Source organism: Xenopus tropicalis, chromosome 9 (assembly GCF_000004195.4).
Source record: "Xenopus tropicalis strain Nigerian chromosome 9, UCB_Xtro_10.0, whole genome shotgun sequence".
In the NCBI taxonomy this organism is placed as follows: Eukaryota; Metazoa; Chordata; class Amphibia; order Anura; family Pipidae; genus Xenopus; species Xenopus tropicalis.
Window position 1 is genome coordinate 44867852 of NC_030685.2, and position 14768 is coordinate 44882619.

Below are 14768 nucleotides of genomic sequence, written 5' to 3' on the forward strand. Positions count from 1 at the left end.
CACCCGGTATGTGTATTATGTGACATAAGACCCCCTAACAGTAAGGAGACCCTAGAAAACCATATATTTTTCGAAAGTACACATTCTGACAAAACAAAAATGGGTAAATACAACTTACAAACTACAAAGCTATGCTAAACAGAACGGTTTTTATGACATTTCTGAAAATTGTCACAAAGCTTGCATTTTACCCCATTATGTACCCCACATTTTGTACCGTATCAACATAAAACATTCTAAATATGAACGCCAGGTGTCTACTGAACAATGTGATGCCCTATATGCATAGATTTACCAAACTATGTGGGGTACAGGGGCACCCAAGTAAAAATAGTGCATATGAATTTTCACATAAGATGCTTCGGCTCATGCAGTTTTTGCACCCGGTATGTGTATTATGTGACATAAGACCCCCTAACAGTAAGGAGACCCTAGAAAACCATATATTTTTCGAAAGTACACATTCTGACAAAACAAAAATGGGTAAATAAAACTTTCTGCTGCAAACTACCAAATTACAAAGCTATACTAAACAGAACGGTTTTTGTGACATTTCTGAAAATCGTCACAAAGCTTGCATGTTGCCCCATTATGTTTATGTACCCCCACATTTCGTAACGTACCAACATAAAACACTCTAAATATGAACTCCAGGGGTCTACTGACCAGTTTGATGCCCAATATGAATAGATTTACCAAACTATGTGGGGTACAGAGGATGCCAAATTGAAATACAGCAGACAAAATGTCCATGTGCAAAGACAAGTAACAAAAACATTGTAAAAAGCAATAAAATTGATAAAAATAAAAATAAAATCACTAAAATCATTTTTTTTTTGCCTAATAATATCAGAATAACAGTTTGAGTATTTTGGCTTGGGCAAATAAGTTTTACAGACAAAGTCAAGCGAACAACAACTATACATAACTGAAAATGCAGTAAAATGGCCACAAATGCACCAAAAAGTGCTGTGAATGTGTGAAAACCCCCAACCCCTCCTAAAAATGCATGTGTGTGTGTAAGTGTGAGTATAAGTGTGTATTAGTGTAATAAGTGTGTGATTGTGTGTTTGTGTGTGTATTTGCCACTTACTTGGGGTCTAGAAGGTCAGGATCTGTAGGAGAAACACGATCTGGCACACCAGCAGCAGCAGCTCATGTGAGGGGGCTGTGCAAAGAAGGGGGGGGGCAGAGGGGGAAGCTGCAGAAGGGAGAGCACTTCCGGGGAAAGCCACGAGGATTGCAGGTATTTCCTATGGGGCCCCTGAGCGATCGCGACCCAGGGGCCACTCGTTCCCCCCCTCTGACGGTTGTCTGGAGGCTGGGGAACGAGCGGGGAGTGAAGGCTCCGCTCCCAAAGCCGGAAGTGCAGCAGGACGTAGAATATACGTTCTGTGGCACTTAGGTACTTTGGTACCCAGGACGTAGATTCTACGTCCTGCAGCACTAAAAGGGTTAAACCTAAATATTTAATATTTTGTTTATGTAGTCTTTGTTCTCCCTTTCTCTTTTCCTCTTTTTCTTTCTTTTTTGCACCTTCTTTCTTTCTTTATTTATTCCTTATTCCAGCAATCTGAAGAATTGTGATATCTTGTTTAATTTATAAAATATAAAGAGTTAAAAAAATATATAAATAGTGTATAGTGCAAGCTTTGATGCTATTTTCAGAAATGTCATTAAAATGAAGTTTAGCAAAGATTTGCAGTTTAGTAGTTTAGACTAGAGCCACCTGTTCAAAATTCAGATTGTAAAGAGCATTGCCAGCGTGTGTCACTTTATGTACTGCCTACTCTATGCTGCCTGTGGAAGGTGAAGTTGGCAGGGGTTTGTTCTGGAAGTTTGTTAGCATATGGAAATATACTAACATTAACAGTTACTAACATTTACAGTTATTATTGATGTTGGTATATATGGTTTATGTATGTAAGTGTATAGATAGGTCAGTATAAGTTTGTGTGTGCTGGGCTTACTTGGAAGGGTTGAGCTTGATGGACTCTGGTCTTTTTTCAATCCTATGTAACTATGTAAAATCCATATTTTGGCAATTAAATAGTTTTTTACAAATCCATGTTTCAGTTACTTGAGGAACCAGGAACATCTTTTATCTTTAACACAGAATTATGGGGTGGGTATTACAAGCAATGTTTGCAGATGACACAAAACTCTGCAGACCAGTCAATTCTATCCAGGATGTGGCATCCTTGCAGCAGGATCTTGACCAACTGGCAATCTGGGCGGCTAAGTGGCAGATGAGATTTAATGTGGATAAATGTAAGGTCATGCACCCAGGATGTAAAAATATGCAAGCCACTTATACCCTTAATGGGACTGATCTAGGCAAATCCATAATGGAAAAGGACCTTGTAGTCCTTGTAGATAATAAACTTGGTTGTAGCAAGCAATGCCAGGCAGCAGCTGCAAGGGCAAACAAAGTTTTGAGCTGTATTAAAAGGGGTATAGATTCATGGGAGGAGGGGGTTATTCTTCCCCTTTACAGAGTGCTGGTAAGGCCCCCATCTAGAATATGCTGTTCAGTTTTGGTCTCCAGTGCCCAAACGGGACATTATTGAGTTAGGGAGGGTCCAGAGAAGGGTGACTAAGCTGGTAAAGGGTATGGAGAGTCTCAGTTATGACTGGCCGAGTTGGGTCTATTTACACTGGAGAAGAGGCGCTTAAGAGGTGACATGATAACTATGTATAAATATATAAGGGGATCATATAATAACCTCTCTAAAGCTTTATTTACCAGTAGGTCCTTCCAACGGATACTAGGGCACCCACTCCATTTAGAAGAAGGGAGGTTCCATTTAAATATTCGGAAAGGATTTTTTACTGTGAGAGCTGTGAAGTTCTGGAATTCCCTCCCCGAATCAGTCGTACTGGCTGATACATTATATAGCTTTAAGAAGGGGCTGGATGGCATCTTAGCAAGTGAGGGAATACAGGGTTATGGGAGATAGCTCTTAGTACAAGTTGATCCAGGGACTGGTCCGATTGCCATCTTGGAGTCAGGAAGGATTTTTTTCCTCTGTACGGCAGATTAGATGTTTTTTTTTTTTTTTGCTTTCCTCTGGATCAGTGCTGTCCAACTGGCGGCCCACGACACCCGTCTGTGTGGCCCCCACCTGTCTGGCTGCTTTGATGGCTTACCTTTGTGTAAGATTTAAATGATATCAGTACTGAGATTAACTGGCCCCCTGCATGGTTCTCCCCTCAGATTCAGGTTGTAACCCTCCTGTATTGTTTAAAAATATAATCCCCTGTGTTGTTCACACTTTTTAATCTCTGCATTGTTCACCCCCTGCAGTGTTCACACCTCAGGTTCAGACTGTAATCACCCATTTTTCACCTTTTCACACCTCAGACATTGTATGTACTGCCTGGCCTATGCTGCCTGTGTGTATGGCACACACAGGCAGCATAGGGTAGGCAGAATATGGCCCATAGGCACCATAGGGCAGGGAGGGTATGGCACATACAGGCAGGTCAAGCAGAGTATGGCACACACCGGCAGCATAGGGCAGGGAGGGTATGGTACACATAGGCAAGGTAGGGCAGGCAGAGTATGGCACACACAGGCAGCTAAGGGCAGGCAGAGTATGGCACACACAGGCAGCTATGGGCAGGCAGAGTATGGCACACACAGGCAGCTAAGGGCAGGCAGAGTATGGCACACACAGGCAGCTAAGGGCAGGCAGAGTATGGCACACACAGGCAGCTAAGGGCAGGCAGAGTATGGCACACACAGGCAGCATAGGACAGGCAGAGTATGGAACACACTGGCAGCATAGGGTAGGCAGCATATGGCCCATAGGCAGCATAGGGCAGGGAGGTTATGGCACATGCAGGTAGGGCAGGCAGAGTATGGCACGCATAGGACAGGGGGGTATGGCACACATAGGCAGGGTAGGGCAGGCAGAGTAAGGCACACACAGGCAGCTAAGGGCAGGCAGAGTATGGTGCACACACAGGCAGGGTAGGGCAAGCAGAGTATGGCACACACAGGCAGCATAGGACAGGCAGAGTATGGCCCATAGGCAACATAGGGCAGGGAGGGTATGGCACATACAGGCAGGGCAAGCAGAGTATGGCACACACACGCAGCATAGGACAGGGAGGGTATGGCACACATAGGCAAGATAGGGCAGGCAGAGTAAGGCACACACAGGCAGCTAAAGGTAGGCAGAGTATGGCACACACAGGCAGCTAAGGGCAGGCAGAGTATGGCACACACAGGCAGCTAAGGGCAGGCAGAGTATGGCACACACAGACAGCATGGGGCAGGTAGAGTATGGCACACACACACAGGCAGGGTAGGGCAGACAGAGTATGGCACACACTGGCAGCATTGGACAGACAGAGTATGGCACACACAGATAGCATAGGGCAGGCAGAGTGCTGCCTGTGTGTGCCATACTCTGCCTGCCCTATGCTGCCTGTGTGTGCCATACTCTGCCTTCCCTATGCTGCCTGTGGGAGGTGAACCTTGCAGGGTTCTGGAAGTTTGTTAGTTTGTATCAACAATATTGCCTATGTTGCTTGTTTATTTCATAATTCAAATAAAAATACTTTAAAAAGATAGCAACAGAGTGGCAGCAGAGGTAACTGAACCTTCTTCCTGTGACCTTAAGCAAAGGGTGGTCAAAGGGGGAGCAGTGAAAAAGTGGACTTAATCCAAATAGAAATGTGCAGCTAACTTGGTAAGGTGGACCTAGATTTCATGTGGTAACCTTAACCCTTTAACTGCCAACGACGCACGGCGTATGCTGTTGCAGGAAAAGGCTGTATCTGCCAACGACGTACGCCGTACATCTTTTGGCAGATAAAGATTCTCTCTGCAGAAGTGGCATGGTACTAATTACACTGTTGTGTGACTTATTTTGTTTCGCTGATTTGCACAATTTTTGTGGTTTTATTGCAATTTTTATCCCTCTATAAGTGTTCCTGATCGGTTTTTAGCATAGCTTTGCCAGGTGTAACTTTGGTGTACAAACATAACTTTACCTATTTTGAATTTATCATAATGTGTACTTTCCAAAAATATATGGTTTTCTGGGGGGTCTCTGTATAGTTAGGGGGTGTCAGGGGGCTGACGGGGCTCTGTATGCAAAAGCTGAGTTGGCAGGCGAGAAATCCATATGCGCTATTTTAATTTTGGGGTCAGTACATACCACAGACTTTGGTATATCTATGCATATTGGGCATCAAACTGTTCAGTAGACCTCTGGTGCTCCTCTTTGGGGTGATATGCCATTGTACACAAGAAATTGTGTGAGATAAATGCGGCAAACTGCAACATTTTTAGGCGATTTTCTGAAATATAATAAAAATCGGCAAACTTAGGAACGCTTTGCAGCTTGGTACTTTGGAGTAAAATGAAATGTGTACCCATTATAGATTCGAGCACTTTCCAAAAACATATGGCTTTCTGGGGTGAGCGTACTTTTTTGTAGCATTTATGTAGCATGTAGGGGCCCCAATGTGAACATAACCCCATATGATCTATCACTTCTGTCATTTCAGCTCCTGCAAAATCAACACATTTACATCATTATAAGTGGAATAAAGCTAGTATAAAGTATGCTCACCCCAGAAAGCCATATATTTTTGAAAAGTACACATTCTGCCAAATCCGAAATGGGTAACCATGTCTTACAACTCCTAAGTACCAAATGGCAATGCTTTCCTGAATTTAGCAGTTTCTATAAAAAATTATGAAAATTCAAAAAAATCACCTCAAAGCTTACACTTTCAAGCACCTTATCTACCACATAGCATTAGGTACCAAGAAAACACATCCTAAATATGAAAGCCAAGGGTCCACTGAACAGTTTGATGCTCATTGTGCATAGGATCACCAATGTATCTGGCATGTAGACCCCAAAAGGAAGTTAGTGCATAAAAATTGCCCCGGAGATCTCTTTAGCTACTGAAAATTCAACAAAATAACTGGATTTTTGTGGGGTAAAACACAAAAAACACATTGACCCCCCAAAACCATATATTTTTGGAAAGTACACATTTGGGTAAATTCAAAATGGGTATCCATGTCTTTCTACTCCAAACTACATAGTAACAATGCTTTCCCAAAATTGCTGGTTTTGATAAAATATCTAAAAATCGCATCAAACTTTCAAGCACCTTACCACCCACATATTATTAGTTACCAAGAAAACACATTCTACATATGAAAGCCAAGGGTCCACTGAACAGTTTGATACCCACTGTGCATAGGATCACCGATGTATCTGGCATTTAGCGACCCCAAGAGGAAGTTAGTGCATACAAAGTGTATTATGTGCCATAAGACCCCCTAACAGTACTGAGGCCCTAGAAAACCATATTTTTTCCGAAAGTACACACTCTGCAAAAAAAATGGGTAAATACATCTTTCTCCTGCAAACTACCAAACTACAAAGCTATGCTAAACAGAACTGTTTTTATAACATTTATGAAAATCATCACAAAGCTTGCATTTTGCCCCATTATGTACCCCCACATTTTGTAACGTATCAACATAAAACACTCTAAATATGAACGCCAGGGGTCTACTGAACAGTTTGATGCCCTATATACATAGATTTACCAAACTATGTGGGGTACAGAGAAAGCCAAATTGAAATACAGCAGACAAAATGTCCATGTGCAAAAACAAGTAACAAAGAACAATGTGAAATGCAGTAAAATTGCTACAATACAAAAAGAAATCACTAAAATCAATGTTTATTTTTCCTAGTGAAATCTGCAGTCAGAATCACAGTTTGAGTATTTTGGTTTGGGCAAATTAGTTTTACAGACAAAGTCAAGCGAACAACAACTATGCATAACTGAAAATGCAATAAATTGGCTAGAAATGCAATAAAATGACTAAAAATGCACCAAAAGAAAATGTAATAAAAACACCAAAATAATACACAAAAGGTATTGCGCAGTGCAGTTAGCGAATACGCTATCCGCAATGGTAATAATAAAAAAAAATTTTCAGGCAAGAATAAAAACGATGCAATAAAAAAAAAAATTACATAAGTGTGTAAGTGTGTGTGTACACATGACAAAATGTGTTTTGTGTGTGCAAGTAAGTGTGAGTGCTGTAAGTGCTGTGAATGTGTGAAACCATCCCAACCCCCCCAAAATGTATGTGTTTGTGTGTAAGTGTGAGTATAAGTGTGTATTAGTGTATTATGTGTGTGTATGTATGTTTTTTAATACTTACTTGGGACAAGCAGTCATGCAGATCCTCTGGAGGAGGGAGGAAGGACCCAGAAGCCATGCTGCAGCTTCTCCCTGCGATCGATCATGAGTCTTCAGAGGGAGGAGGGAAGGGGGAGGGTGCTGAGAGCAAGGAAGTGTCAGGCACACACATCAGCGTGCCTGACTTTTCCTATGGGGCCCCTGCGCGATCGCGCCATAGGGGCCACTCGTTCCCCCTCTGCTCGTTGTCTAGGGGCTGGGGAACGAGGAGGAAGTGAAGCCGCTCCTCTGCTCCCAAACCCAGAAGTGCAGCAGGACTTCCTCCACACAGTACACTATGTCCTGTGTACTTTTATACACAGGACGTAGATTCTACGTCCTGTGGCAATTAAAGGGTTAAAATCATTGTAGTAAACCACTTTGGGGCTCATTTATAAACAATGGGCTATTTTGCACCTGGGCAGTAACCTATAGCAACCAATCAGTGGCTAGATGTTTCTAGCCAGCTGCAGGTTGAAAACTGAAAGGAATCATCAGATTAGTTACTGCCCAGGTGCAAATTTGCCCTGCAATTATAAATGACCCCTTCTGTATCTTACATTCAAATAATAAATGACTGTCATATTTCAATTTGTTTTCTGTTTGTTTTAGGTCACTATTTCTACTTCATTTTTACAAATTCTTGGCCAGGTGAGTGATTATATTCACATTTTCATTTTTTTATGTTGGGTTGAAAACCCCAACATACTGTTCTTCGACTTTAGCTTATTGTTCCTCTTCTTCTTCTTCTTAGCGCCCTCCATTTTCTAAACGCTACTTCTCCTACAGTTTTAGGGGTACAACACCCAAACTGCTTTTCTAAGCGATCCGGCCCCCCGTCTTTTTGTGGCGCCGCTCCGAACCCCCCAATTTTCCCATTGACTTTGACAGGGAAGATTTTCAAACTGCTGCCACACTTACAGCTTTGAAGCTACACCCCCCCAAACTTGAATAACATAATAATGGGGTCACCCCGAATGAAACAGCGACATTTGATTGATGACCCCCAAAGTGGGAGGGGCCAACAACAGCCAATCAAATTTCACCTGTTGACTTTAATGGGGAAATTGAAACTGCTGCCAATCTTTGAGGCGACACTCCCCAAACTTGAATCACATAGTCATGGGGTCAGCCTGAATGAAAATATGATGATTGCTGGATGCCCAAAAGTGGGCGGAGCTGTGAACAGCCAATCAGATTTTACCTATTGATTTGGCGGAAATTGAACCTGCTGCCAGTCTCACAGTAAAAACACCGGTGTCCCCAAACATTTTACACTTGGTCACTAGGGGACTGCAGTTATAGATTTGAAAAGTGGGCGGAGTCACCAACAGCCAATCAAATTTCACCTATTGATTTTTATTGGTTTGATGCCAGAGTTTCCAAACTTTGCGCAGTCAGTCATTGGGTTACTACGCATTCAAGTTTTGTGTTTTTTTTAACGCAAAGTGGGAGGGGCCAACAACAGCCAATCAAATTTTACCCATTGACTTTTATGGGAAAATTGAAACTGCTGCCAATCTTACAGCTTTGAGGCTACACTCCCCAAACTTGAATCACATAGTCATGGGGTCAGCCTGAATGAAAATATGATGATTGTTAGATGCCCAAAAGTGGGCGGAGCTGTGAACAGCCAATCAGATTTTACCTATTGACTTGGTGGAAATCCAACCTACTGCCATTCTCACAGTAATAACGCCGGGTCCCCAAACTTTGCAGAGTTAGGCACCAGGTAACTGTGGTTCAAGGTAAGAAAAAGTGGGTGGAGCCACCAACAGCCAATCAGAGTTTACCTATTGACTTTCAATGGGGAAATTCAATCTGCTGCCATTCCAACAGTATAACCCCAGGGTCCCCAAACTTTTCACAGTTGGTCACTAGAGGACTGCAGTTTTCGTTTTGAAAAAGTGGGCGGGGCCACCAGCAGTCAATCAGATTTCACCTATTGAATTTTATTGGTTTGATGCCAGGGTTCGCAAACTTTGCACAGTCAGTCACTGCGTGACTTCATACTCAAGGTTAGAAAAAGTGGGCGGGGCCGCCAAAAGCCAATCACATTTCTTTCATTGTTTTCAGTGGGAAAATTTTAACTGCTGCCATTCTCACATGTTTAATGTCAGGGTCCCCAAACTTTGCACAGTTTGTCACTAGGTGACTAAGTTCCAAGTTTAGAAAAGTGGGCGGGGCCAACAACAACCAATCAGATTTCACCTATAGACTTCATATGTTTAAATTTAAACTGCTGCCATTCTTTAAATATTAATATTAAGGTCTCCAAACTTTGCAGAGCTAGTCACCTGGTAACTGCGGTTCAGAGTTAGAAAAAGTGGGTGGAGCCACCAACAGCCAATCAGACTTCACCTATTAAATTTTTTTTTTGTTTAAATTTAAAATTCTGCTTTTCTCACACTATTTATGTCAGGGTTCCCAAACAATCAGTGACTGGATGACTACATATTCAGGGTTAGTGGGAGGAGCCACCAACAGCAAATCCATTTCCACCCATTAGATTTCATTGGTTTATATTTAAACTGTTGCCATTATTTAAATATGAATTCCAGGGTTGTTAAAGTTTCCATAGTTAGTCACTGGGTATTTGCCGTTTCAAGTTAGAAAAAAGTGGGCGGAGCCAATAAACAGCCAATAACATTTCACCTATTTACTATGGTAATGGTACAATGGGGAAGTGTAAAATGCTGTCAGTCTCACAATTTTTATGCCTGAGTCCCCAAAATTTGCAAAGTTGGTCACTAGGGGACTGCAGTTCAAAAATAGGAAAAGTGGGTTGGGCCACTAACAGCCAATCAAATTTAATCCATTGAATTTTATTGGTTTAAATGTAAAATGCTGCCAGTCTCACACTATTTATGCCAGGGTGCCCACTGTTTGTCACTGGGTGACTTCAATTCAAGGTTAGAAAAAGTGGGCACACCCACCAACCACCAATCACAGTCACTGGGTATTTGCTGGTCAAAGTTAGGAAAAGTTGGTGGAGCCACTAACAGCCAATCAGATTTCATCCATTGAATTTTATTGGTTTAAATGAAAAAAAAACTATTTATGCCAGGGTGCCCACTGTTTGTCACTGGGTGACTTTGACTCAAGGTTAGAAGAAGTGGGCACCCACCAACCACAATTTATCTATTGACTTTTATTGGTTTAAATTTAAACTGCTGCTGTTCTTTAACTATTAATCCTAGGGTCCCTAAACTTTGCAGAGTTAGTCACTGGGTAACTGCAGTTCCAGGTGACTAAGTTCCAAGTTTAGAAAAGTGGGCGGGGCCAACAACAACCAATCAGATTTCACCTATAGACTTCATATGTTTAAATTTAAACTGCTGCCATTCTTTAAATATTAATATTAAGGTCTCCAAACTTTGCAGAGCTAGTCACCTAGTAACTGCGGTTCAGAGTTAGAAAAAGTGGGTGGAGCCACCAACAGCCAATCAGACTTTACCTATTAAATTTTTTTTTTGTTTAAATTTAAAATTCTGCTTTTCTCACACTATTTATGTCAGGGTTCCCAAACAATCAGTGACTGGATGACTACATATTCAGGGTTAGTGGGAGGAGCCACCAACAGCAAATCCATTTCCACCCATTAGATTTCATTGGTTTATATTTAAACTGTTGCCATTATTTAAATATGAATTCCAGGGTTGTTAAAGTTTCCATAGTTAGTCACTGGGTATTTGCCGTTTCAAGTTAGAAAAAAGTGGGCGGAGCCAATAAACAGCCAATAACATTTCACCTATTTACTATGGTAATGGTACAATGGGGAAGTGTAAAATGCTGTCAGTCTCACAATTTTTATGCCTGAGTCCCCAAAATTTGCAAAGTTGGTCACTAGGGGACTGCAGTTCAAAAATAGGAAAAGTGGGTTGGGCCACTAACAGCCAATCAAATTTAATCCATTGAATTTTATTGGTTTAAATGTAAAATGCAGCCAGTCTCACACTATTTATGCCAGGGTGCCCACTGTTTGTCACTGGGTGACTTCAATTCAAGGTTAGAAAAAGTGGGCACACCCACCAACCACCAATCACAGTCACTGGGTATTTGCTGGTCAAAGTTAGGAAAAGTTGGTGGAGCCACTAACAGCCAATCAGATTTCATCCATTGAATTTTATTGGTTTAAATGAAAAAAAAACTATTTATGCCAGGGTGCCCACTGTTTGTCACTGGGTGACTTTGACTCAAGGTTAGAAGAAGTGGGCACCCACCAACCACAATTTATCTATTGACTTTTATTGGTTTAAATTTAAACTGCTGCCGTTCTTTAACTATTAATCCTAGGGTCCCTAAACTTTGCAGAGTTAGTCACTGGGTAACTGCAGTTCCAGGTTAGAAAAAGGGGGTGGAGCCACCAACCGCCAATCACTGTTGTCACTCGTTGCCTTTCGGTGGGGAAATTTAAGTTGCTGCCATTCAGACACTATTAAAACCAGGGTCCCTAAACTTTGCACAGTGGTTTTTACTATATAACTGTGGTCCATGGTCAGAGAAAGTGGGCAGAGCCCATTCAGTGACTTTCAACCCAACATGAAGTTTGTTCTCAAACTTCCCTTTCTAGTTTTTTTATATTATGTGAATTTTTTATTAGGGATACTCTGAAGTCTTGATGTGTATATTTGACTGAAATTTGACTAAAATCCTGTACAAAAGAATAGGTTGAATACTACATGTATAAAGTTGCAGTTGGACTTCGTCATAATGTTACTCTATGCCAAAATGACATTTGTGCCAAATTCTTTAAGCAAAAGTTCAAACTGTCAATTTTTGGAGGCTCTTGCGGGAACCCTGGGGCTAGCGGCAGCTTTGGAGGTGGCACTAGCTCCAAGCTTTCCATGCTTCAGTTAGAGCGCTGCAATTCCCAAAAGGAGGTAGGATGAACCAGTGGTGGCAAGTGCAACTATGTGGAAGTATAAAGGAATGTCTTTCGACGCAAGTACCTTTAATGAATATTATTTTTCATACAAGATCTGTGGCAAATTCTGAACAACTGCAACTGCTTGAGCTCTCAGAAATGAGCACTCTTGTGTTTTGGTCTTTAGTAGTAGCCAACATCCTCAACAGCTTTTTAGCAGTAAAAATCAGTGGCTCTAAATATGCGTCCAGTACCACCTTCTTTTACCTATTCTTTTTTAGGGTTTTGTTCTTTAGTTAGCAAATTTACATTTGAATAGAAAAACAAATGCATTATTTGGAAGTGAAATACAGTAGTTGTTATTTTGCACCCATTTTCTGCTATTTTGTTTGTCCTATTTAATAAAAGTAATTTTTAGTAGTTTTTAGTAGTTTTGGTGAGCACTTATGGCTGTATTTACATAGACCTTTCTGATGAAGCTTACTTCGTTTTTACCTTTCCGTCTCCTTTTTTACGATATTTGTCGTAAAGAGATACTGACACCAGAAATTAAACCCTTTAAACTGTCATAACACTGTCTTTGCATGCTTTTTATAGTTTTGCCTAAATAGCATTTGTCCTGTGCTTTTACATTGCACAACCAATCCCCCATGTTCCTCTATGAGGGGGCTGCCATATTTGTGCAGCAGGACTCAGTTAGCATTAGAAGTTACAGTCAGGTTTGCAAAACATTCAGGTTTAGGAACTTCAGGTAAAAACTAGAAAGGGAAGTTTGAGAACACAATTCATGTTGGTTTGAAAACTTGAAGTCACTGAATTAAATCTGATTTGTTGTTGGCTCCACCCACTTTTTCTAACCTGGGACCACAGTTGTATAGTAAAAACCACTGTCAAAGTTTGGGGACCCTGGTTTTAATGGTGTCTAAATGGCAGTAATTTAAATTTTCCAACTTAAATTCAACAAGTGACATCTGATTGGTGGTTGGGGGGCTCCGTCCACTTTTTCTAACCTGGAACTGCAGTTACCCAGTGATTGACTCTGGAAAGTTTAGGGACCCCCGGATTAATGGTTAAAGAACGGCAGCAGTTTAAATTTAAGCCAATAAAAGTCAATAGATAAATTGTGGTTGGTGGGTGCCCACTTCTTCTAACCTTGAGTCAAAGTCACCCAGTGACAAACAGTGGGCACCCTGGCATAAATAGTTTTTTTTAAATTTAAACCAATAAAATTCAATGGATGAAATCTGATTGGCTGTTAGTGGCTCCACCAACTTTTCCTAACTTTGACCAGCAAATACCCAGTGACTAACTTTTGAAAGTTGAACAACCCTGGCATTAATACTTAAATAATGGCATCAGTTTTAATATAAACCAATGAAATTTAATGGGTGGAAATGGATTGGCTGTTGGTGACTCCGCCCACTTTTTCTAACACTGAATACATAGTCAGCCAGTGACTGACTGTGCAAAGCTTGGGAACCCTAACATAAATAGTGTGAGAAAGGCAGCATTTTAAATTTAAACCAATAAAATTTAATAGGTGAAATCTGATTGGCTATTGGTGGCCCCACCCACTTTTCAAAAATAAAACTGCAGTCCCCTAGTGACCAATTGTGAAAAGTTTGGGGACCCTGGCGTTAATACTGGCAGCAGATGGAATTTCCCCATTGAAAGTCAATAAGTAAAATCTGACTGGCTGTTCACAGCTCCACCCACTTGTGGGCATCCAACAATCATCATATTTTCATTCAGCCTGACCCCCTGACTATGCGATTCAAATTGCGGGGTGTAGCCTCAAAGCTGTAAGATTGGCATCAGTTTCAATTTCCCCATAAATGAGTGAAATTTGATTGGCTGTTGTGGCCCCTCCCACTTTGGGTCATCCAACAAATGTTGCTGTTTCATTTTGGGTGACCCCGTGATTATGTTATCCAAGTTTAGTAGGTGTAGCTTCAAAACTGTAAGAGCGGCAGCAGTTTGCAGATCTTCCCTGTCAAAGTCAATGGGAAAATTGGGGTGTACGGAGCAGTGCAACAAAAAGACAGGGGGCGGGATTGCTTACAAAAGCACAAGCAACCTGCTCCGCTATAGGGCAAAGAAGTTTGGAGACTTTGGGTGTTGTACCACTAAAACTGTAGGAGGAGTAGCGTTTAGAAAATGGGGGGGCGCCAAGAAGAAGAAGAAGAAGAAAAAGCACAAGAATCAGCTGAAGTCGAAGAACGGTATGTGAGGTTTTTCAACCCAACATAAATACTTACAAGAGTAAATCTATCAGTAAAAAACAATCAGCATGAACTATAGGTAACTTTTTACAAACATTCATATTTTGAAGAGTAGTTTTTAGTGCCAGTATCACTTTAAAAGATCACCTGTAATAGTTGCCAAAATGTATACTTAATAGATTATTATCTGCGAAAGACATTTCACAGGGATAAACACAGAAGGAAAATTTAATGTCTCCAGAATGCTACTTAACAAATATTCATGTAAGCAAGCAAAGTTGTAGCAAAGAAAAATAAGTACTAGGTCAACTGAACATTTAACCAGGACACCAACAAAGTATAGAAAAAAATAAATTAGGCAAGCAACAATAAAGGATTAAAAGACCTTTGTCAACATATATTCTGAGACAGTGAGACACTTAAGCCTTTCCTAAAGATGGACAGAGACA

General features: G+C 41.1%; 1 protein-coding gene across 4 annotated transcripts in view; it reads left to right on the forward strand.

Annotated features, from left to right (window-relative positions):
* pgap1 (post-GPI attachment to proteins 1) overlaps nucleotides 1-14768 on the forward strand; it is a 308887-nt gene that overhangs the window by 228559 nt on the left and 65560 nt on the right. For all 4 annotated transcript variants that reach the window (XM_031892786.1, XM_031892788.1, XM_031892785.1 and 1 more), the window contains one exon: nucleotides 7843-7881. In XM_031892786.1, coding sequence (XP_031748646.1) covers nucleotides 7843-7881 — 39 coding nt within the window. The remainder of the gene's footprint in view (nucleotides 1-7842; nucleotides 7882-14768) is intronic.